General features: G+C 48.2%; 1 protein-coding gene across 1 annotated transcript in view; it reads left to right on the top strand.

Annotated features, from left to right (window-relative positions):
• Positions 1 to 3329: 3329 nt before the first annotated feature.
• ZFAND1 (zinc finger AN1-type containing 1) overlaps positions 3330 to 24665 on the top strand; it is a 185574-nt gene continuing 164238 nt past the window's right edge. The window contains exon 1 of the mRNA XM_086967000.1: positions 3330 to 3470. Within this exon, the coding sequence (XP_086823126.1) occupies positions 3416 to 3470 (55 nt within the window). The 5' untranslated portion in view covers positions 3330 to 3415. The remainder of the gene's footprint in view (positions 3471 to 24665) is intronic.

Raw genomic sequence — 24665 nt, 5'->3', positions numbered from 1 at the left:
CAAGCGATTTTTCCTGGTCCATTACATTATTGTGCGCTTCAGCGCCTCAAAATCCGTCATCTCCAGAAGGGTCTTCGATACTCAGATCATGTTCCTCGTTCAGAAGAGGCCCGGACAGAGATGATGTGGTGGCTGGACCACATGGAATCCTGGAACGGTTGTGCGCTCTTCGGGAGGACTCCCGACGTGGTGATAGAGTCAGATGCCAGCCTCTAGGTTTGGGGAGCCTGTTGCAGTCCAATTTCGACAGGGGGTCGTTGGTCTCTGGAGGAATTATCTCTCCACATCAATTGCCTGGAGCTTCTGGCGGGCTCTCTCCTCTTCAAACGAATTGTTGCATTCTACTCCGAATGGACAATGTCTCAGCAGTTCGTTATGTGAACAAACTGGGGGGTACCAGGTCCAGACTACTCTCCGAAATTGCGAAGGATTTCTGGCACCTCTGCTTGGACCGCAAGATCACTGTTATTGCCGAGTATCTGCCGGGATCCCACAATCTGATTGCGGACTGGAACTCTCGCCATCTGCAAGATTTCAGCGATTGGAGGCTTCATCCTCGGATATTTCGCAGGTTGTCCCACTTTTGGGGGATTTGTCATCGGGACCTTTTTGCCTCCCGTCTCAACACCCAGGTTCCCCAGTTCTACAGTTGGAGGCCGGATCCGGAGGCTCTAGCCACGGATGCATTCCTTCAGATCTGGCCTCCTCTGCTATGCTATACCTTTCCGCCATTCCTCATGATTCCCTGAGTTCTTGCCCGGGCCCGTCTGTTCTCTTCGGAGCTCATTCTCATAACCCCTCTTTGGAGGGCTCAAGCGTGGTTTCCAGTTCTTCTGGAGATGAGTTGCTCGTCACCGCTCCTCCTTCCACAGATATGGAACTTGTTGCTGGACCCTCTTCGGGAACCACATCCTCTAGTGCTGTCGGTCCAGCTCATTCTGGTAGCGTGGAGGATTTCTTATCGGGAGACGTACCAGATTCCTCAATGAGGCTTGGGCTCCCAACACACATAAGCGCTATAAATCAAGTTGGAAGCGCTGGTGTGATTGGTGCTCACAGCGGTCGATGGTTCCCGTTTCAGCGAATCTCTCTTTGATCATTAACTTTTTGGCTTCCATGGCATCCTCTGGGCTAGCTTACAGAACAGTTAATAACTTTCGTTCTGCGATTTCTGCAGGACATATTCCTGTCGATGGTAAACCAGCGGGAGAAAATCCCTTAATATCTAAATTGTTACGGGGTATCTGGATGGTAAAACCTCCTTGCCCCAAGTATGTTGCCCTTTGGGATGTCTCTATTGTTCTACGTTTTCTGTCTGCTTGGCCTTCCAATAATCTCTTATCCCGCAAACAGCTCTCAGCTAAACTGACTATGCTCCTGTGTTTGGTCTCTTGTAAAAGAGTGTCTGATGTGCGGGCTTTGGATCTCGCGGGTCGCACCTTCTCTCCTGAGGGTGTCTCTTTTGTCATTTCTAAGCGAACGAAATGTAATACCGCTGCGGTTACTTATCCTTACTTTCCTCACAACCCCCAGTTGTGTGTGGTACAATGCCTAAAAGATTATGAGGTAAGCACTGCTCCTTTTCGTTCTGATCCACAAGGTCAATTGCTTATCGCTTTACAGAAGCCTTTCAAGCCTGTTTCTCCAGCTACGTTGGCACGTTGGTTACGTTGGCTCATGCAGGAGGCGGGCATTGATATCTCCATCTTTGGGGCCCATTCTGCAAGAGGAGCTATGGCTTCCAAGGCTTTTTTCATGGGTGCTAGTCTTCATGATATCATGAGGGCTGCGGATTGGTCATCTGAGTCTGTTTACAAAACTTTTTATTTTAAACCAATTGCTGATGTTGCATCTGTTGTGGTGGAGAAGCTTTAAACAAGCATAATCGGAGCCTCCGTCCTGCCATAGAATTAAAAATTTGCTAACATTCGTGCCAAGAATTTTCAATTCTATTAAGGACAGGAGGCGAGGATTATCCCACCCTTATTTTCTTCTATTGTATTTATTATGATAATTGCATTTATGCTACACCATCTGTTTACTGTTTATGAAATGTTTCCCTCCCTGTCCTGAATACTGTGTCCAACTCTTGGGAACAGTTTTTACGGCTTCCGTTTCATTTTCTTCAGGCTCCGACCTTAAATGAGGTTTGCCGCGCCTTTCTTCTCCTGGTTGGTCTGTTGCTGTTCCTGTGGCTCTGGGAGGTTCCTTCCCCACTTCTGCCGGATAACGACCTCTCCGGGGGACGCCTTTGATGGATTGTTTGAGGTTCAGTTACTCCTTACTTTTGGACTATGGACAAAGAAAGAGGAAGTGTTCACCTCTATGATACTTTATATACTCTGCCATACTCTATGGTTACCCAGGGTTTATGGGTAATGTGGTTTGTTATTTCTTTACTGCGTTCTGATTGGCTGCTGTATTTCAGTAAAGAAATTGAGAAAGCATAATCCTCGCCTCCTGTCCTTAATAGAATTGAAAATTCTTGGCACAAATGTTAGAACATTTTTAAATGTCCTGCACCATTGTCTCGTTGTGCATAGTTCAAGTATTACTCTCAAGTTTTAAGTTTGGCATTTTGATGTCTCGGTAAAGAAGGAATGGTTGGGGTATGTTTTGGGGATGGACAACCCCATGGTGAAAGAAGTACTGATGGGTGTCCGTGAACGGGACTAAGGTGGTTACAGCCGTGACGTCATGGCCGAAGGAAATAAAAGTGGCCGGAACCCGACTTTATGGCTCTTGACCTGTGTGATACTAGACAACTTTGGGTCTCACTTAAATAGCAGCGCTACGCGGCATAAATACTAAACAGTGGCCCGGCCGATGCGTGTTGAAGTTGCCTTGACCTGTTTGATAGGTGTCGGCGTTGTGCGGTCAATACACCCGGATGCCCAGCAGAGGGCGTGGCGTATTATTTTGAAGAGGGTAGAGCTCGGACGGAAGCATGATTTAGCAGCTGAACGTAATTTTCATGGTACATTTATAACATGTATCACCTGTCGCTAGATCGTTAACGTAACCGAGCGTTTTAAGAAAAAAATACGAGTTAAACGAAGAATGAAAACCGCTCCTTACCCAACGTAGTGTGGAACAGGAGTGTTATTCGAGCACTGAACCCGATTCTTTCACCCAATTGCGGTTATCAAACCCAAAATAATCAAAATCTGACATACGGCTTATCATTTCTTTTACGGAAAGCAATCTGCCACTTTATTCGATCACACTTTAATGCCTTACTCTATAGTAAGTCTTACCGCAATGACCATTCAAAGATGGCCGCCACTTCTGTCTGACTTGATATTTTCTCACTATGCACATTCTCTAAAATAGTCAATAGAACTTCATATGCGAACTCCGCAGTAGCCGACTTGAAGAAGAGTATTCGTTACTCCTATCTCTGAGGCCTTCGGGGATGGCGGAGCTGGACATTGGGCAGCACTGCGAAGCTGATCACTGCAGCCAGCTAGGTAAAGCATACATACCAAGCATGTGAGCAGTTAGTGGGGAGCCTTGGTAACCGAAAGGGCTGTATGAACTGTGCATCTCGAGAGCTGACAACAAAATTGAATTAGTGACATGTTAACAAGCTCTCTTAAATACTTAAATACATACTCTTAAATAGGAGACCCAAAATGAAACCATTTTTTTCAGAACTAAGATGACAGCGAGAAAGAGGGTAGCGTAACAGCCAGAGCTGCCAACTTTGGACCTGGGGGAACCCGGTTCGAAACTTGGCGTTAGCTTAACATCTGCGATTTTGAATTCCTTTAATCTCCCCGTGCCTTCAAAGCGATTGTGACTGGTGCTGAGGTAGAACTCAGCAATACCTTTGGGTCAGATTCGCGCTATATGTATATAGAATTGCAAAAACAATCACTTTTTCAATGCACACTCAATACGGCAGCGACTATTCCGAGTTAAAGTAACGCTCCGGATGCCTGGATAAGCGGACACCATGCTGGATTCCCAAAGCTACAGCAGAAACTTGTACTTGAGCATTCTGCACTCTGCTCAATGCATGCTCATCCCTCCAGTTTAGCTGACCTCAGCTCCAACTTTCACCCTTTTAACTCCAATAACACTAAAAAGAACAATGGTACTCTTATTTGCATGTCGTACTGTTAGAAATGTGGTCTCTAGTTGGCAGAGGTTTGCACCATCTCCAAGTAGGGACCACAATCTTAGCCAGGGTAAGCTAAATATACACTGAATTAACGTGTGCTCACCCTCTGGTAGCTTGGAACAGAGTAGGAAGGCTTAACTTAAGTGGCAATGTGTAAAGTATTTGTTCATCACACAGTAACACCATGAAAACACCACAAAAAGACTACACACAGGGTTAGAAAAATAAAGAATATTTATATGAGTAAAACAAGATGAAAACAACAAAAATCAAGTTAGTAGAACCACAGTTATGAATTTTTCAAGAATAAATCAAAAACAGTGCTTAGAAGTCAATAGGGCTAAAAGGTTACTTGAGGTCATGTGTGACTGGGGTAAACTTAAAGTTCAAGCAGACGGCGATGGATGGCAAGCCGGCTACGAGACTCATGCAGGCCCCCTGAAAAAGTACCTTTCATTGAGCGAAGCATCAATGCTGAGGGTTAGGATGCATCAATCTTTTCCAGTCAGTCGGGTCGCTGTGTCGCTGTCAAGCTCCGTTGAGGTGCAGGCAATGCATCATAGGGCCTCACAGGCTATAGAACAGCTGTCGTAGAACAGCCTCTGTGTTGAAGGGCAATACTTCGGTTCTGATTGGCGCTAAGGTGGCAATGCGTCGGTTTTGAAGCAAAACAGCAGCAGAATCCACTTTTTTTTTCTTTTCAAAAAGTACAGTAGTGATGCAGGGGGGGGTCGTTACAGCTGGGAGGTTCTTGGCATTTTTATGGTTACATCGAGCCTACATAGTATAGGCTGGTTTGGTTGTGGGGTCTGTAAGCCCCCCGGAGGAGGTGAAAGAAAGAGAGAAGGGAAGAGGGGGGGGGGGGGGCGGGGTAAGGGTGCGTCAATACATTAGTGTCGCCCTCTTAGCTCTTCGCTTGGCTGCTTGCTGGTGGTGTGTACGGGTTTACGGGGGTTTGTGTGATTCCAGGTGTGCATCAAGGGCCGCCCACATTTCATTCTTAGCGTTGTGGCTTGGGGAGAATTTCCCAGTGATGTTGTCGGTTCCTCTGAGAAAGGTGACCCAGTTTATCCAGCTCTTGAATGTTGCCTTTGCTGTGTCTTTCCAATTTGCTAATATCGTTTTGACTGCTGCGGTTAGTAGGATGTCTACTAGGTCTCTCTCTTCCTTGCTTTCTAGGTCTGGTGCCATGAATGCTGTGGCTAGCCCTATGAAGCCTGGCTGTATGCTCCTCCCTATGACAGTGTTAATAAGGTTGCTCCACTCTCATCCAAAACGTTTTGACCTTTGGGTATTCGAAGATTAGGTGTTGTAGGTCCCCTGTCCCCCTGTGGCAGTTCCAGCACATGTCACTGTCTCTTATGCCTGCCTTTGCAAGTGTGGCAGGAGTCCAAAAAGCTCTGTGTAAGAGCCAGTATTTTGTCTGTGCGAGTTGTGGTGTGATTTTATTTGTTGTGGCTGACCTCCATAGTCTACCATTTTCCTCCTCACTGAGATGTCTTGTGTACAGTGTTCCCCAGAAGTTTGTTGCTTTGCGTTCAGTGTGGATGTTTTGGGGCTCAGGAGTTTGTAGATCTGCGCTGTCTGGTGCCCGATCTTGTTGAGGTTGCTCATGTATTGTATGAGGGTGGGCTTCCCTTTGTTTAGGTTCGCCTTGGTAATGGCTGTTCTGATTTTGAGCAACGTGTAGAGTTCTATGTCTGTGAGACTGTGCGCCTGTTTCAGGTTCTGGAACGTGAGTGGAGAGTTGTTTTTTTCCAGCTGCGCTGCGGTAGTGATACCCTTCTTGATCCAGGCCTCGTTGCACATCGTTCTGCCCTTGTATTGTACATTTGTGTTAAACCAGATTGTTTCACAATTGGTACCTCTGATCTGTTGTCCCATTTGTTTGTCTACTCTCAGCCGGGCTGTTTTGGTGTGTTTGATGATGGGGTCATATCTGGCGGGGTGTTTGATTGCTGTAAGCATTTCTATTGGGTTTAGCCCCCCCAGGATATTCCTTTCAAGTTTTAGCCACTCAGGTTCGTAGTCGTGCATGTTGGTAATCCAGAAGATTCCTTGTTTAGCTAGGCAGGCCGTTTGGAAGTTTTTAAAGTTCATAACGTTCAGTCCACCCAGCTCTTTGTTGAGCCTCAGTTTCTGTAGACTGATTCGCGGTTTCTTGTTTTTCCATATGAATTTGTTTATTATTTTGTCAAGTTTTTTGTGGAAGTCTTCTGTCATTGTTAGGGGCAGCATGCTGAGCGTGTAATTGATAGCTGGTGTCACCATCATCTTTATTGTCTCCACTCTACCCCACCAGCTGATGTATTTGGGGGACCATAGGTCTAGTCTTTCCTTTATTTTCTTTAGGGTAGCTTCTTCGTTGTGTTCTAGGGTTGCTTTGAGGTCTCTACCGAAGAGTAGGCCCAGGTATTTAAGGGGTTTTGTTTGCCAGGCTAGAGCTGAGTTCCCCAATACCGCTTTTGTTGTGTGTACGTTCATGGGTTTACACTCTGATTTGTCTCTGTTTAATTTGTAGCCTGAGGCTCTTGCGTATTCTTCAATGGAGTTCATGAGTGCCGCAATGGATGTGGTTGGTTCTGTTGTCGCGATTAGCACGTTGCCAGTTTCACTGTTTTACTCTTGATTTGGACCCCTGCTATGTCTGGGTTCACCCTTATCATTGTCAGCAGTGGTTCTAGTGCTAGTAGGAAGAGGCCCGCAGACAGGGGGCAGCCCTGCCTTGTTCCTCTTTCCAGAGTAAATGGCTCTGATGTGCCGCCGTTCACTACAACCCTGGCTTGTTATACAGCGCCATGACCATGCCCCTGTACTTGGTGCCTAGGCCAAATTTCCCCATACATAGGTCAAGGAATGGCCAGGAGACCCTGTTGAAGGCCTTCTCTGCGTCCAGCGCTATCATCACAGCCTGGTCTGCACTGTGCGTTGTTTGGTTGATGAGGTGGCACAGTAGTCTTGTGTTGTCTTGAGACAGTCTGTTTTTAAGGTATCCTACTTGTGAATTATGGATGAGGTGGGGCAGGGCCGTGTTTAGTCTATTTCGTAGGATTTTTGCATATATTTTACAGTCCACATTGATGAGTGATATTGGGCGGTAGATCTGCGGGTATTGTGGGTCCTTCCCTTCTTTGGGGATCACGATGATATTGGCTTCCGCCATGGAGTCCGCCATGCGACCTTCGGGGATGCAGTGTGTGAAGACTTCCGCCAGGGTGGATTTTAGTTGTTCAAGGAATTTCTTGTAGAACGCCTCCATCGGGCCCTGGTGCTTTGTTTGATTTGAGTGTTGTTATTGCTGTGTCTATCTCTGCGTATGTGATGTCTCCTTCTAGTGTTTCCCTCTCGTTCGCTGTCAGTGTTGGTAGTGTAATTTTGCTCAGTAGTTCACCCCCGAACCCCCCCCCCCGCCCCCCCCCCCCCCCCCCCGTCGGCGGCCAGGTTCCCATCCGCGATGTACAGCTCCTGGTAGAATTGTTTGAAGACTTGTTAGTTGTCTGCGATTTGTTTGTCTTGTCAGTTATTGCTGCAATCTAGTGTTGCCTCTGTTTCGCTTTCAAGTATGATGCTAGCTCTTTCCCTGCTTTGTTGGCGGAGAAGAGGTTTATGGCTTTGAATGTGTTGATCCATGTGCCCGGTCTTTCGCTCAGAATCTTGTTGAGCTCGTACTTTTTCTTTGTTAGTGATGTCAGTGTGTTCTTGTCTGTGAGGTTTGCGCAGTGCCCCTTTTCTAGGTTACCGATTTGTTCCTCTAGTTCGGCTATCTTCTTGTTCCTGTCCTTGTTCATTCTGGCTTTGATGTTTAGAAGTTTCCCTCTGAGTCTGAGCGTCCTAGAAGGTGCCCTTGTTTACCTCCGCGTTGTCATTGAGCTCTAGGTATTCCGTTATGGCTTCCTCGAACTCTGTTATGTTGCCTGGGTGTTGTAGGATGTCACCATTGGGCCTCCATCTGCGGCTGGGTGTGTCGTTGTGTTTTCCACTCATCGAGCAGGTGTGTGTGTGTGGCTGACATTAGGATGTAGTCGATTCTGCTGTATGAGTTGTGTGAGTGTGAGTAGAATGTGTATTCTCTCGCTTCCGGGTGTTGTAGCCTCCACGGGTCCCTGAGGTGAAGCTTGGTGCACATGTCTTTGAGGATGTTTTGGTTTTGGGAGTCGTGGCTCGGTCTGTATGGGTGCCTATCTGTGGTCTGGTCTAGGACCCGGTTCATGTCCCCCGCTAGTAGGAGCAGATCTCCTTGAGATAGCTCCGAAAGTTTGGATTCTACGCTATGCCAAAAATCTTTGTCATCTGCATTGGGCCCATATACATTGGCCACGTGTATGATTTCTTCCCCTCTCTTTAGGCTCGTCAGTAGTAGTCTGCCATCTTCGTCTGTGTGGCTGCATTCTAGAGTCATGTTGGCTTTCTTGCTCACTATGGTGATAACCCCTCTTTTCTTGTGTTTGGCTGGCGAGCAGAAGACTTCCCCTATCCAGCTGGCTTTGAGGCGGCTAGCATCCTCTTCCGAGAGTCTCGTTGTCTCGTTTCTTGTAGTACGTACACATCTCCTTTTAGTTTCGCTAGGTAGTCTAGGGGTTTCCTACGCTTGATGGAGTGATTGAGGCCTTTCACGTTGAGGGATACTACCTTAAGGTTTGTGCTTATGTTGGTGTGTGCTAGTGTAGTCATGGTGGTTTCCCATTTTGGCTACCCTTTGCGGGTTTTGCTAAGTGTGCTACTTCCCTCATCTGTTGCAGATCCGGGATATTGCTAGTTCTTTCTTCCCTGTGTCGGCTAAACGGTACTGACCTGTGTGTGCTGCCTGAGGTGTTCTCCCCTCTGTGGTAGACGGGTGTGGATAGGGACATAAAGATAGTAAAGACATAGAGAAAAAGAAATGCATACTTCTGTATTGAAAATTGTGACCGCTCCCTCCCCTCCCCCTTCCACCCCTCCCCCCGCACTTGGAACTGTCGACGTGGGACAGCAAGGGCCCTCCCTCCCCTCCCCCCGAGTTGTATCTCTATTAGCCCTTTGTCACATTGTGTCTTGTTGCATATGTGTTGGCTTAGTTATCTGGAAGCCTCAGTCTTATATACAAAAAGGATCAAAGGTAAAGGATATAGGTGCGACATCTTGCGTCTTCTTCGCTGTCGCCGGTCCTTCTGAGGTAGATCGTTTTTCCGTGTAAGTTCTTTAGATCCTCTTTCCATGTGAGGAGGGCCTTTGTGCATCGGCCTGAGGTAGAAACGGTTATAGTCTCTGGACATCTGGTTTATCCAGTGTTTAGTTCCTTGGTCCTTGGGTGCTCCTTTGGGCGGGTTAGCATTCTTCCGCTCCTCCTTCGGCTGCGTCCAATGAGGCTCTCCTTTTGGCTACTGGAATCTATGCCTCCATTTCCTCTGGTTCTGGGCCTCTCAGATACCTCCTTAGTTCGTTGGGCTCATCGAAGATTAGGGTGCCTCGTCTGTCCGTTATCTTCATCCTCACCGGCCCAGCGAAGCTGAAGGTGATATTGTCTTTCCGCAGTCTATCTCTCAAGGCTAGGAAGCCTTAACTAGTTTCAGCTGTGAGCTTGGAGAAGTCCTGCATGATGATGATTTTTTTTGTCCGTTCACTTTCAGAGTTTATCTTTTCCTGGCAAAAGCGAAAATTGCTTCAGTGTGATTTGCTCGCAGCGGCTTGCAGATGATTGGTCTTGGGCCTCTGCCGTGTGGCGGTTTTGTTGCTGGGACCCTGTATGCTTTGTCTACTTCGAAAGGTCTGTCGAACTTCAGATCTGTCAGTTTGGGCAGGAGGTTCTCTAGTAGGGCTGCGCATGAGCCTTGGGTGTCTTCTTCTCCCTCTGGTACTCCCAGGAGCCTTATGTTCCCCTTCCTGCTCCTATCATCTTGTTCTGCCAGCATTTTTTGTAGATTGTTTGTTGTTCTTATTACCAGGCCCATGTCTTTGTGGGTTATGCTGGTTGTGTCTTCCAAATCACTGATCCTTTTCTCTGCTACGTCGATTCTGCTGTTAGTTTTGCTTTGGTCTGCCCTTATGGCTGCCAGCTCCATCTGCATATTGTCTATTGTTTTTTTTGTGGCCTTGATTTTCTTTAGTAGCGTTTCCAGTGTTATTTCGCTATGCTGGCCATTTTTTAGCTTGTTTGGCGGGTCCGGGTAGTCTTTCCTGACTTTTTCGGAGTCATTGGCGTTCTTTTCATCACGTCCCACCATTGTATAACAACCCCTTCTGACTAGATAGGTGTGGAGTCTACCTTCTTTTTGATGTTTGGTAGGGTCCTCCTTCGCTTTTGTTGTGGTGCTTCTCTGTGTGGGAGCCGGATCTTCGCGAAATCTGCTTGGCCACTTGACCGTCTCGTTCTTGTCTTCGCTCCCGCCAGCTCAGAGGGCCTGCCTTGTTTTGCCTAGATGGCTTGGAGTTTGTCCGGTTTGCCGTGGTCCCTTTTTGGCTTGCGGCTTATGCTGTGCTTGGGGTTACTGCTCTGCTCGTGTCTCCTTTCCCCACGCTGCTCCTAGGTGCTGTGTGACTGGGTTCTCCCTCCCGCTGTGGTCTTGTGGTTGCTGCTCACTGTTGTGCTCGTGCCTCTTATTTCGTGCGGCGTGCAGTATTCCGTTCGACCGAGCAGGTTCTCTGCATCTGAGCGGTTGCTCTGTGTTTCGTTACAGTTGCTTTATTTCCCCCACCAAGATGGCTGCCCCCTCGGTCTGTTCAGGTTCGTTTCCGGGAGAATCAGCAAGATCAGCAAAAACCAAATAGTGCTCTTTCTTGCCTTTATTGCGGGTTTGCGGGTTTGTAATTTGTTCCTGGTTTCGGGTCTCGCTCTGTGCTACTTCTCGGCGTTTCGCGTTTCGTCCGCCTGTGTCAATCCCTCACCAAGATGGCCGCCCCCTTAGTCTGTTCCGGTTTAGTTTCCGGAAGAGTCGGCAAGATCGGCAAAACCAAATAGTGCAATTTCCTGCCCTTGTTGGGGGTTTGCGGGTTTGTCTAATCGTTCGTGGTTTAGGGTTCTGCTCTGTGGTGTCGCTCAGCTTACGCCTGCGTGTTTGTCTCCGCCTGTGCAGTCCCCCACCAAGATGGTCGCCCTCCGGGCAGGTTTCTATTTCGTTTCCTTTATGAGACTGCTCTGGGTCGGAAGGATTTAAGGCCGCGCTATTTGGTTGCGGATGTGGCTGGTATCATGTGGGGTCCTGAGTAGCGCTTTCCCGCTGTTCGGCGCTTGCCGCGTACCTGTTTGTGCGTGTTCGCCCGCTGCTGCCAGTACACCAGGTTTCCCGGCTATGGCTGCCCTCTTGCGGGTGTTGTGGGTCTTGTTGAGGGTTCTTGAGGGTTTGAGTGTGCCGGTGTTAGGTTGCTGCACGTCTGCTTGGCCTGTCGGAGTTATCCCCTTCGCTGCCTTCGCTGCTGTCGACTTCTTTAAGCTGGTAGCTTCCGGTTTCGTTTCGCTCGGCGGTGTTCCCAAAAATCTTCCTCCCCACTGCGGCTTTTAGACTGGCCCCGCTTACCGGCTTGTCCTCGCTATTCCGAACGGGCTGCTTGTGGCCTTGGTCTCTGGCTCTTGCCCCGCTTCATCCGTTCTTGCTGGGTCTCTAGTGGGCGGTTGCTTCCGTTCTGTGCACCTCCATCTTGTGTTCCTCTCGCTGGTTTCCTCTTTCTTCGTTTCCTTACTCCTTGTTGCCTCCCTGGTGTGATCAGCTGCTTCCTTGTGTGCCTCGCAGCTTCAGACACATTTCCCTTTGTTTCTCGCTTCGTCTCGGGCTATTTCGTCGCTGTTAGTTTACTCGGGTTGGTGGAGGCTCCAGACTTAGGCGTCTGTCCTCCTCGCCATCCAAGCCACGCCCCCCTGCAGAATCCACTTCTGAGCTCCAGGACTGGAGGGGCACCTCAGGCAAGGGTAGGGCTCACAGATGGCAGAGTCAAGCAGCATCAGCAGAGTTGCAGGAAGTCTTTTGTCTCCCTGAGACTTCGAAAAACAGGGGGTAAGTCAGCAAGCCCTTGGAGTCACTCTGGGTTCAAGTGAGATGGGTCCAGTCCATGTCCTCAGCAGGGCAGAGATCAGCAGGCAGCAGGACAGCTCAGCAAAGAAGAGAAGCAGTTCCTCAGAACAGTCTGTCCAGGAAAAGTGGAAAACCGCACAGCATTCTTTACTCCAGCAGAGTTCTTCCCAGGCCCAATAGTGTACTGATTTTGTACGGTCAGAGTGTGAGGACAGGACGCAACCTATTCAGATGTAAGTGTGAACTCCCTCCCCCCCTCTTTCCTACCAAGGAAGGTTATCAGAATCCATGAGTCTGCTGTCACGCCCACCCTTCCTGTGTTTGTGGCTGTCTAGAGGAAATGCACTAATAGTAGCTGTCACACAGCCCAAGTATTGGAGACAAGCTGCAAGGCACACATATCAAAGTTAAGAGCAGAAGAATATCCACTTTCTGAAAGTGGCATTTCTAAAATAGTAATGTAAAATTAATGTTGCCACTAAAGAGGATTTATCATTACAATTCCAAAAATATGAAACATGATTTAGCTACTTTTTTCTAATCAGGAATTATAGCTTAACAGTGTTCTATAGAATTCCTAATGCTAGTCAATGAGAGCAGTAGGCCTCACAGTAGTGAAAAACACATTAAGCTGTTTTTCACTACCAGGAATTAGATGTAAATGTCCTGCCATGGGCCGGAATAGGAACGCAAACCTGCCTTGGCAATTGATTCGGACTGGCGGTGGGGGAGAAGGAGGGTGATGGGGAGGTAACAAAAACGCCACCCAGGGGTCCAAACCCAGCCGCCATCTTGGTGGCCACCAGGAAAATGCCAAGTGTCAGCTGCGGCCAGTCCGGCCCTGGTCCTACATTTTACTTACACAGCACTCTGCCCTTAGTAATATCTAGGGCCTACCTCAGGGGTGACCTATGTGTAATAAAAGGGGAGTTGCTTTTACAACCCCACTGCTTCCACCTAATCTCTGAGAAAGCACAGGGGCATTCCCATCTTTTGTCTACTGTACGGAATCCATAATGAAGTACAAATCTATATCCAATGACATGCAATAGCGAATTGCAACTGCTACTGGATGATTGATATTTATTTGTTTTGTAGCCCATTGGGCATCTTTGTACAGTAACTTGAGAGCACTGAGGAGTACACAAAGGAAAAAAGTAATGAAAAAGGCGTAGGCTGGGTAAGCAACAGACTGTTAGACCTGCAAGTTTAGGTTAACCCAAATAAATGCATTCTTTGATCAAAGGACAACATAGGTGACTTCAGGCAAACATTAATTGAAAAGTTATGTTTTAAGAAATTTCCTGAATCAGAGGTATTTTGGCTCAGTGCAGAGTCTGAGTTACACAGTTTACATGCCATCGATCTATCTGTCATATTGCTTGTAGTTAAAAGGGCGTTGGTGGATTGAATAGAGAATCTCTAATAGATGGTGCCTTCAAAACATGTGTACAGGGTTTGCTTTTGCAGATATGTGCTTGGTAATTTTTCCAGTAGACCTCATAATTAATATATTCATACCTAATCCTGAAATGTAGTGGTTGCCTGTGGAGTGCTTTGACGGTCGGTTTAGCATGGTAAACTTTCAGAGGATCAGCTATATCTCAGCAGCCTGATTTAAATCTGTCTTTCAGATTCTACAGAAGAGCTGAGCAAATCACATTAGAATATCCCAGGTGCCCTGTGACAAGACATCCTGTGATAAGACATCTTGTGTTAGTTCAGTAAGCAGAGAGGTTTGCAGGCGAGTGAGAGTTTGCCAGAGCATGGAACTGTTCATATTGACACCTTTAAGAACAGTATTGAGTAAGGGGCGTGGATGGAAGATAATGTGTAGGCTTTGATGGCTGGAAAGATCTGGCCCTGCAGTCGAGGGCAAATTAAATAGAAAAAGATCTGTGGCTTGCACTCCTAGGACTAGAGTTTTAGGTTTTTTACCTGTTTAGGCATAGAAGGCTTTCTCTCACTCAGTGATGGCGATGAGTTTTTTTCCAGACTGATGCAGATTTATGTGTCTTCATAATATGTTTGGAATTGGGTAAGTTGTTGTAGAAGCTGAGACATAACATGTAGCAGCCGGCAGTGGCTAATCCTTGGGAATAGCCACAAAGTGAATCCTAGGGGGAGGAGTCTGTGAAACCCATGCATACTTGTTGTGCGTGTTGACAGATTAATACATATAATAGAGCTTAATGTATTTCTGGATCTTTTGAACCACTTATCCTTTCTGGATGCTTTAATGTGTTGGTTGAAGGTGTTGTAAACTGCTGGGAGATTAAGAAGAATTAGGGCAGCTTGGTGGAATTCTTTGAGAGTGATGTGCGGATCCTTTCTGATGTCACTCAGGACTGATTCTGCCATTCTTACTTGTTTGAACTGTGATTGAAGGTTGCAAAACAGTTGATTTCATTCATATCCTCGATCCGTTCTCAAATGGGCCATAATGTTGTTAAATAGTACTCACTTCTAAATGGCATTCACTTCTATGATTGCTGAGGACATTGGAGAATGGCGCTCTTTAAGAGTGATCAATATTGTTCCTGCCCTCTTTGGCATGAACTCTTAAACTTAAGCTGGTGCTTGTACTGGTAGTTACATCTACTTATCCCTCATTTTAGCAAGACCCACTTAAGGTCTTCAGCCCATCTCCATTTTAAGTGTTGGTAGGCAAACTAAAATGTAGTGCCAAAAGCAGGCCTCAAAAAATCATATTTATTTTACCTGACCTGCATGTCTAGTGACTTGAATAATCTACATGATCTAACTGTAATATGCTTGATCTATACACTCGTCTCAAATTATGTGATCCTAGCCAAATATTTTATTTCACCAAGTCATCTTTTTCTTGATTATCACATGCAAGAGAACTTTCAAATATATGAGTTTGGCATATCTGCTGTGCAAAAAAATATTTTGCTTTTTGTAATAGACTAAACGTTTGCTTCATGTGTAATAACAATCTAGCCTACATATAGGGTACGCATGCCCCCTGACTTACCTTTTTGTTCACTAATAGCATTCTCATCAGTGCAGGAGCAGAAGTGGTTGTCAGTGCATATTTAAAAAGTCTCACTTATAATAAATATATTATTAAAGCGGGATGTGGTAGCTCACTGTCATTTGCAGACGTACATTTTCTATTGAAATGTCCGCAAACTTTCCCACTGACATACAGCTTTACTTTACTGATAAAAACTATATAGCGTGTGTTGCAGGGATTCTGCACATATACAGAAACCAGGACCTCGTTGTATAGTGGTCTTGCCACCCTCCCTGTGCTAAGAACTAGTTTATTATAAAAAGAAGACCTCTGGGCTTTGTCAGGGGGACACTATACCTCCAACTCTAGATGTAAAGGTTTACAACTCTGGACAAGCATAGCTCTTCTCTCTGGAAAGGTTTCTTCAAGTGTGTCTAACATACATGCCTTCAATATTAAAAGCACTTAATTTTCGGCAGTGCAGCTGTGCTTTTGTGTTATTAAGTGCGGGAGACTGACCAAAGCAGAGTAACAAGGGACATTGTTTTTTGACCTTGAACATCATGTGCAGACGAAAACCACAGAGAACTGCAAGGAACGCGAAAAGCAGATGGTTCTCATGTGAACACGCACAAGCAGAGGTTTTGCAAAAACAAAGTCTTTTGGTAACGTGCGCAACAGCAGCAACATGGCAGCCAAGCTTGTGCTAACCCATGCTAATTTAGCAATGTTCTCAGTGAATCCAGCAGCCTCAATACACCCTCTTCTGGTAAGTCCATGGAATGTAGACATAGGACGAAATCACGGAGTTTAACAAGTGAGAGCAGAGTTCAAGAGCATCTAGAATTTGTTGAATTTTAGAAAAAAAAAGTAAAAATAATATTTTGCTAAAAAATACAAAAAAAATCCGCCTCAGAAGTGTACGGTGAGCCAGCCATCTAAGTCTATCAGAGTGTATACGCAATAAACAGCAACTCCTCCAAAAATGAAATCATTGTTATCAGTAGCAAAAAGTGATGCCATCCAATTCAGCAAGCTGAATGAGCATTCTTGTTCCCCACAATAGGGTGTGTCCAAGAGCATCGTAGGACAACTTGCTTGATATTCAATGAAGCTGTGTTGTAGGAGATTCTGCGCAGCCACACAGACATCCCATTGTGCCAACACTCCAAGTGCAGCCGCATGCGCCATTTTGGCAACTCTGGAACATTCTTGCTCATGGGCCCGTTAAGGGACCCATTAACAAGTCGTAATCCGGTTCCGATGACTTATTGGAGAGGCAGATATCTAACGCCCATTAGAAGGAGCATCGTAAATGTGAGAAGACGGGTTGTACACAAGTGTAGTACGCAAAGCAGAAAGACAATCCATAAGCCACGCTGAGTGTAACCAAGGGCAGTGTGCCAAAGAATTCAAGCATACGGTTATGGAGTATTTGCTGCCGATCTAGGCTGTGTATGACCACAAGAGGTGCAGCCATTGTGTAGCCGGCAAATCAATAGAAGTATTCCAGCAGCTATGGTGAGTATTAGAGGCAAGCCACCAAAGACGCTGGAAAAAAAGAATGAATAAAGGCCGGTATTACACCAAATATAGCCTGAAATGAGGTCACAAGGCCAGAACCAACAGCCTTAAAGAAATGTGCCAGGCCGTGTGTAACAGACGCATTGAAAATGCGATGAATCAATTCACTGAAATGTAGTGGGAAGCTAGTATTTAGAAGGGCTTGAATCTCAGTATGGGTACTAGCCACCTGCAGCACGAATGTCTCGCGCGCAGAAGTAAGGGGGACTTCCTGCTGGAATAATAGCACTCTATTCTGCTCAACCTATTGAAGTCTGCTTTCAACGTTGGTATGGAAGGCCAAATCGATTTATGGAGCTTCCCATGCGGGGGCGGAAAAAGCAAGTTTTTACAACAAACTACACGCTGTAAAACTGTCACAATGTACTACATGCCATCCAGCAAACTGCAACATTCTTCGTTCTTTAAAAGTAGATTGCTACCGTTAGCAAGCAGGGTGAAAGTGGGTTTTATAGCTGGGACTGGAATACCTTTGAAAACACATGCAAGGTTCGAGCGGTAACACTGCAGGCCGCGTATAACTGTATGTTTTTGCAATCCAGGGAACGACCCATTGTGGAATCACAGGATTCCCCTGTAAGGTATACCTCCTTGTCATCTCGCAGGCATCTGTATGTGAAAGGCAAGGACCACACTTCATGCAGGAAAGCGCTACCTAAGGGTTCATAGCGGCCTAGTGGGTAATGCTTCATGCAGGAGCTAAATTTAAACAATGAGAATGGTAAAGAGATAACCCTGTGTATGAGTAAGACAGCTGAGTCAGTTTCAGCCACAGAGAATAGTAAAGGGTCTATCTTTTCAACATGGTCAGTGACGGCTACCGCCCCTCTCCCTGTATACCCACATCAACCCAGAACACATTGACACGGAACATGATTTGTCTTTGGAAGGCGGGGGATCGCAAGACCACCCGGCCGTATTTATTAAGATACAAAATAATAAAAATTTGTTAAACAAAATATACAAATTTTATGCAAAAATATTCAGGAACATTTAGATAAATTCATATCGACAAGTGTGATTGGCTAACCTTAACAAGATTCTAATACAGCTTGTTTCCTAACCGAATCGAACATCCTCATCTGAAAATGTTTGCATACTAACATTTATGGCCATATGGCAAGGTCGCTAACCGGTGTCAGGTCTTACAAGCTGCGCCCTTACCGCAGGTGCGCATGCGCAGCCGGGCCCGTTAATTACCCGGTCCACCCGTTCAGCCGAGCCCGTTAATTACTCGGTCCACCCATGCAGCCGAGCCCGTTAATTACTCGGTCCGCCCATGCAGCCGAGCCCGTTAATTACTCGGTCCACCCCGTGAACTCCATTTAACCACTGAAGGAGGGCCCTAACTCGCGTCATCAGCTACCCCTGAAGTTCTAGGAGAGGCCAGTGAACCCTCCTCCCCCTGGGCGGACACCTCCAAAGGATGCTGCCGCCCCCTCAGACCTTAAAGTAGCTGCTCACCTTACCGCCACAGGCCGGCATTGTTACCCAACGATCTGGCCTCCCCCCTTCCTATTCCTAAGAAAGGTCATGTTCACCTCGCAAATCCCTCTAGCCATGCTAATATGTTGTTCGACCACAGGACATTCCCAGCCTCAGTCAAGTGCACCCCGTCCCACAGGTAGAAATGCCCCCCAAAATACACCTGTGAGGAATTGTCTGCAACCGGGGGGCTCGAAATAATTTGTCCAACTGTGTGTTGATCCTCTTTACCGAGTGATTCAACGCCTTGACCGAGTCCCCCCCCTCGCCACTGCCAACGAGGAATAAGTTGCGACCAAACTACCGTGCAACCCGTGCATGTTCTGGACACCCACCCTGCAGTGGAGATGATTTCTTCTATCAGGATGCGCCTCCCTAGTTTGGTCAAATCGTTCTCCCCCAGGTGAAGTATCACCACTGATGGGGGAGCGGGTTGCTGAGATAATAGTTCCAGAAAGTAGTCCTTGAACTGCCTAATGCCTAAGCCTCCCCTCCCGAAGAAGGAAACGGAGAACCCCTTTTCCTCAGCCCTTCTCCTCCTTTCACCTGAAAGACACACATTTTTTGCGCGCCGAACATAAGAGTGGCCCACAATCCAAGTCACCAATGTCCGTCGATCTTCTTGTTGCTTATGTTGCGAAGCTGATGTTTCTTGCCGACATTCGGCGAGTTCCTCCCCCGCGTGACAGGTTCGAGAAACTGCAAAACCAAAAGATACCAAGCGCGAGTCATCTGGTCATGTCACAACATGTCAATACGTACATAACGTTTGTAACACTCAGACGACCATCTCCCAATTCTTTTAACCTTTTCGACTGGGAGTCCCCTTACAACTGCCTCAGTTGATGCCCCAATTCTGAAAGAATGGCCTGCTTTTGCGACCGCCAGCTCCAGGACTCTCCTAAACTGATACCTGGTCAATGGTGTACCATCCGTGTGACACAATAGTGCCCCCCTCAGCGTACCCTCCCGCTGCCTTCTAAAAGCCTCTACATGCGAGACTGGGCAACAAGGGTTGGTCCGAGCCCGGTGAAGCACTATGGTATCCCCCCGTCCCTCCTGGTCGGTTTTCGATCTTTGAATTGTCACCCACATTGTATCATCCTGGATCACCACACAGGCCACTTGAAGGCCGCCCCGTTTGTCACCCTTTGACGCTGCTACCAGCTCGCCTATCCTTAGAGCTCCATAGAACGCTAGTGTGAACGCCGCTTTGAAAAGCAGCACCTCCCATGTTGAGCTACAGACGCCCTGGAGTGCTAACAACAGGGCTGTGAGCCTTACCAGCCAAGTCGGCTTTCTCGAATCTGTCGAGTGTCCCTGTATGCGACGCCAGCCCCTCAATGCCTTGCGCACCACAAACGTGTTCGTAGGGTCCCTCATGCCCTTGGCTTGTGCGAAGAAGGAAACTGCCGCCCTGTGCCTGTTTGCAGCTGTCACCGCGCGCCCTTCCCTGTGCATCAACTCTAGGTATGCAGCAAAACTGTCCTCCTGTGCCCAGCTAGCCTCCCAATTGTGCCCTAAGAAAGTACGGTAAGACAAGAACGCCCCTTTGTATGACGTCTTGGTCCTGGGGGCTAAGCTAGATGCCACGAGATACGGTAGTCTGGGGCACCAATCCGCCAGAGAGCAACCGGAAAAGTTGCTGGCGATGGGTCTGCTGCTGGAAGCTGCTCCCTGAATACCTGCATTTTAAAGCAAGAAAGGGCGTCAGCTGCATTATTGAGAACGCCTGGCACATGTTTGGCTCTGAAAATCACATTCCATTTCAAACATTGTAGCACAATCTCCTTTACCAAGCGCAGTATGAATGGACACCGTGCCGCTTGTTGGTTAATGCATTCTACCACGCTCATGTTATCCGACCGGAGCACCACCGACTGATTGCTAAGGTGCTCCGGCCAGACCATCAGTGCTACCCATATCAGGAATACTTCCAGGAATCCGATGTTGGTGGTCAACCCCCACGACCCCCATTCTTCAGGCCATCTCTGGGCGACCCACTTGGTCCCCAGGATGGAGCCAAAGCCCACGCTACCAGAAGCGTCTGTCCATAAACCCAACTCTGCTGATGTTGTGGGGGGCCAGGCCACACTTTCCTGCCATTGAAGTCCTCCAGGAATGCCGTCCATATCGGCATATCCTAGCGAATCTCGGATGACAACCTACTGTGGTGATGTTTCTCTCTCAAACCCTTCATGGCTTGGGCAATCGACCTAGAGAAGGGGTGTGCCATTGGGATGACTCGCAATGCAAAGTTCTATTGACCCACCGTCTCCTGTAGCTGCTGCAAGGTAACCTTGTCCTTGAGTAGGCACTGGCTGAACTTAAACACTTTGTCTTTGGGTAACCTGAAGCACCCTTCTAATGAATCAATTTCGATACCCAAAAATTCCAAACAGGTGGACGGGCCAACCGTCTTCCCAGGCACTAGCGGAACCCCGAAAGCCCGCATGAGCACGCAAAATTCCTGCAATGCCCAGGCACACTCCTGAGTCCCCGCCGCTCCCAGGAAAAGGAAGTCGTCCAAATAATGCATGACCTGTTCGTGGCCCGTGGACTGTCTCATGACCCACTCTAAAAAGGAGCTAAAAGTCTCAAAGTATGCACATGAAATCGAACAACCCATAGGCATGCATTTGTCCATGTAAAATTTACCGTCAAAGGCGCAACCAAGGAGGTGGTGGTCCAAAGGATGCACCGGCAACAGACAAAAGGCAGATTCAATGTCCGATTTAGCCATGAGAGTGCCCCGCCCCAACCCCCGCAATAGCTCCACTGCTTGGGCAAACGAAGCGTAATTCACACTACAAATACCCTCGTCTATCGCATCATTCAAGGACGCCCCTCTTGGGAATCAGTCTAAACTCGCCCTTCTCCTTCTTGGGGACCACACCCAATGGTGAACACAGAAAGTCGGGCACTGGCACCTCCAGGAATGGCCCAGCTATCCTGCCCATGGACAGCTCCTTTTGAATCTTAGCAATAACTACTGCAGGATTATGCTGTACTGATAACTGATTCTTACAATGAGTGCTGCCTGTGTATCCCCCCGCTGGGATCCGGAAACCTTGGGAGAAACCCTCCTGTAGTAGGGCAGCCGCAGCGTGGTCTGGGTATCTGTTCAACCATGGGATCATTGCCAGGACATTAATGGGGGAGGGGCCAACCGTGCTTTCTACGCTATTCTGGTTTCTTCCCCCCTCTCTGACTCTGATTACCACTTCTCGATCTGCATGTTGTCTCAGGATGGGAAGTGTGACCGCAGGCATGTCTGAATCTACATGTGCCGGCCGGCCTCGTACAGGAGCGCTTATTAAAGTCCCAACACACACTCTTCCTTTCCCCGCCGCCCCCCCCTATTCTTCCCCGGGAACTCACTCCCCTGTGCTGCACAAAAGGGCTTCTGGGGTTTAGCGGGGAACACACTGGCTACACTAGTAGGCTGGGCAGGGGCCGTGTTCCCTAAGAACTTCTTATGCCACGACAGCGAGTCAACCTTGTCCCATGTCAATGACAAGTCAAATTCCTTAGATTTCCTGAAATTTACATCATATTCCTTCCATGCCTCCCCAGGGTACTGCTCGCTCCACCCTACAATCCTGCTCTGGTAGCAAGCCATTGCCGCCTGTACATTAGGAGGGTGTTCAACAGTGATAGCCGTAAGGATGGAGAAGGCCCTGATCCAATTAACCAGAGTTTCCTCCACCCTAAACTTCGCACACTGTACTCTCCATTCACTAGGGTGCATCCATTCCTTAAGTATTTTGGCATTCTCCATTTCCCTATTGTCCAATAACAGAGAGAAAATATAAATATAAGTTCCCGCCCAAATCATTTCTTTTACCGCCCGAGAAACATGTTGCGCTAAATCTTCGCTCCTAGACGGGATCGTGCCGTCCCCTAAGAGTGGCAGAGCCACCTCCTTACCATTACCGGACACTGGGGCCGGTCCGACGTTACTTCCATTCGGTTGAGCGGCATCCATACCTGCAGAAGAAGGAGAAACGGAGCCCGCAGCCCCACTCGCAACTGTTGCCGCCCTAATCTTATCCACTATCATGGCCACCTCAGCGGTATGGTCTAGCGTTGAGGGCATCATACACCCCTTCTGCAGCCAAGGAAGTATCTGCGCAGTTAGCTCGGGTGGGATCGGAGCTTCAGAATCCGGCACTGCTGCCGGCACCACCGGCGGGGGGGGGGCCCTATGGGTGCCGGCACGGGAGGCAACGGAAGTGGACAAACAGGGGCAGGCGGGGCCGGCCCGACAGGAGGGGCCCCTGATGGCAAGGCAGGAGCCGGTGCCACGGGAGCTGGGACTACCGGCTCGGGGTAGTGGGAACAGCCACAGGTGCAGGAGCGGGTGCGCAGCGCCTCGATCTCTTGGTCTTGTTCCTTTTAGGCGAGGAGTCAGAATGCCCATCTGGTAAAGGCGCAGCAATCTGCCGTTTGGGTCTACCGCGTGGACCTGTGATATCATCAATCCTCTCCATCACGCGAGCCTCTAGGCTATCAACCTTATCCAATCTCTTATCCATGGCATTCATTTTACGCATCATGGCCTGCAACATCATCTCCATTTTTGTCCACTTAGCACCCTTGGCTCCCGGCATTTTGTCTACTGACCGACTCGCTTACTGCTCGGATTCGCAAACCCGTGCACCCTGTACCTTCACCAGACGGAGGATACGCAGGGGGCTATAAGCACCACGCAACTGGACCGCAACACACCGGCTATTCCGATTGTTAGGAGTGGCAAAACTCTAACGTAGACCCACCCGGCGGCCACACAAAGCAATGAAATGCGAGCCCCCCGCTCTCCTCTTACCGTCGACGTCCTGCGTGTTCTACGTCCCGTACTCCACAAATCCACTGTACACCGCTCCAGCACGTACGATCCTCGCTCCGTCTGTCTGCTTCTAATGTCGCGCTACCACGCACTCCAGCAGCGATCCGCGACCTGAAAGATAAGAACAGAAAATTAGGAGGCCCCGAGCGCGGGGCACGACCAGTGTGGGGGAGCATCAGGCGACAAGAAGGGCCAACTGAGCGCTCCCCCCTCCTTTATTCCCGGGCACGCAGGGAGAGGGCTGGCCGCCCCCTCCCCCCGCCCCTCGCCGCCCGCCCCTCTGACTCGGAAGACTGCACCACGCCTTCCGGATCAGGGATTGGGCGCCGGACGACCCGGTGGTGTGGCGCACACCTCCCGCGTAATAATTGGACGCCGGGAGATCACGCCCCCACACCACCGAGAGGCAAGGGGAAAGGGGATCGCCGCACCGCCATGCGGGCGGGGGGGGGCAAGGGCCCCCCTTTTCATATGTAAAAGAGTGTACGTTGCATCTTTCATGGACATAAACTGCTGTTCGTCTGTCAAATTACAAGGCAAAAACAAAGAAAATGCGTTTAAATAATCCCATGTCACTTTACCCATTTTTAGAGTCTGCAAAGTCTATGCAAACTGCATTACTGAATGCAATGCATTTTGACCATGATATAAAACAGACACATCATCTTGAACAATATCAACAACAGAGGAAACAATATTATCTAAGGTGTAAATGCGGTAAGACAGTGTGTCCATATTACTGTCAACAACAGCAAGGACCTTTTCTAGATTTGCCTGATCTATTTCCCTTAAACGTGATGCAGCTTCAATTTGAGATAGCTTTCATATTTTATTGTAAGCTGCGTTCTAGGACCAAGAGGTCCCTTGATAAAGTCGTTCAAATCAATGTTATTGGATAACAACGATAAATGTTGTTTCACGGACGATAGGGATGAGTGCTGTAACCAATTTTGCCATCCTTTACTCACAGAATACGTGGTAACTAAATTTGTATTTGCATAATGTGGATTAGGTCTATCCTGTTTGTAACCAGATACTGCGTTATGGAAGGGTAATTGGCAGGCATCAGAAGTCGTCTGCCAAACCAACCATCCAACTGGATCTAAACCAGAGACATTAAATGTTATATTTTGAAACAAAACTTGCAGTTCCTCAATGGAATAATTGGTATGCAAGCTCCATTTATGATATGGAGCCAGAGTAGGAATGGAGGGGCATTCATCTGTTTTGTAGTCGCCAAACAAAACATGTAGTTGATTACATCGAATCATTTAAAAATAGAATTTGGGGAGGCGTGGCCAAGATGGCGGGGTGAGCGGACGCTTCCTCCTGCAGCTCCTCCAGCCCGACTAGGCTCGAGCCCTTTTCTTACGCTTCTCTCCCCCCGCTGATGCTCAGCGTGTGAGAGGAGTGTGGCGAAGCACCTGGCGAGCACGTTGGTGTCACTTTGGCCACGATCGCTTCGGCGAAAGCACCTCGAGAGACCGATTGAAGATCGAGGGACGACGGAGCGCCCGAGAGGCGGAGCGATTTGGTGTGCTGTCCAGACGCCTCGGCTGGGCCTGGTGCTGAAAGCTAGCGATCCGGAGGGAGTCCGTCCCAGCGCTCGCCGGAGACCGAGGGGGAACTACTGGCTGAGGACCGGCTACGCGGAGGACT

The sequence above is a fragment of the Lissotriton vulgaris genome, chromosome 4_1 (genome assembly GCF_964263255.1).
Source record: "Lissotriton vulgaris chromosome 4_1, aLisVul1.2, whole genome shotgun sequence".
Lineage (NCBI taxonomy): Eukaryota > Metazoa > Chordata > Amphibia > Caudata > Salamandridae > Lissotriton > Lissotriton vulgaris.
Note: the sequence above shows the minus strand (reverse complement) of the source record. Positions and strands in the feature narration are given on the sequence as shown.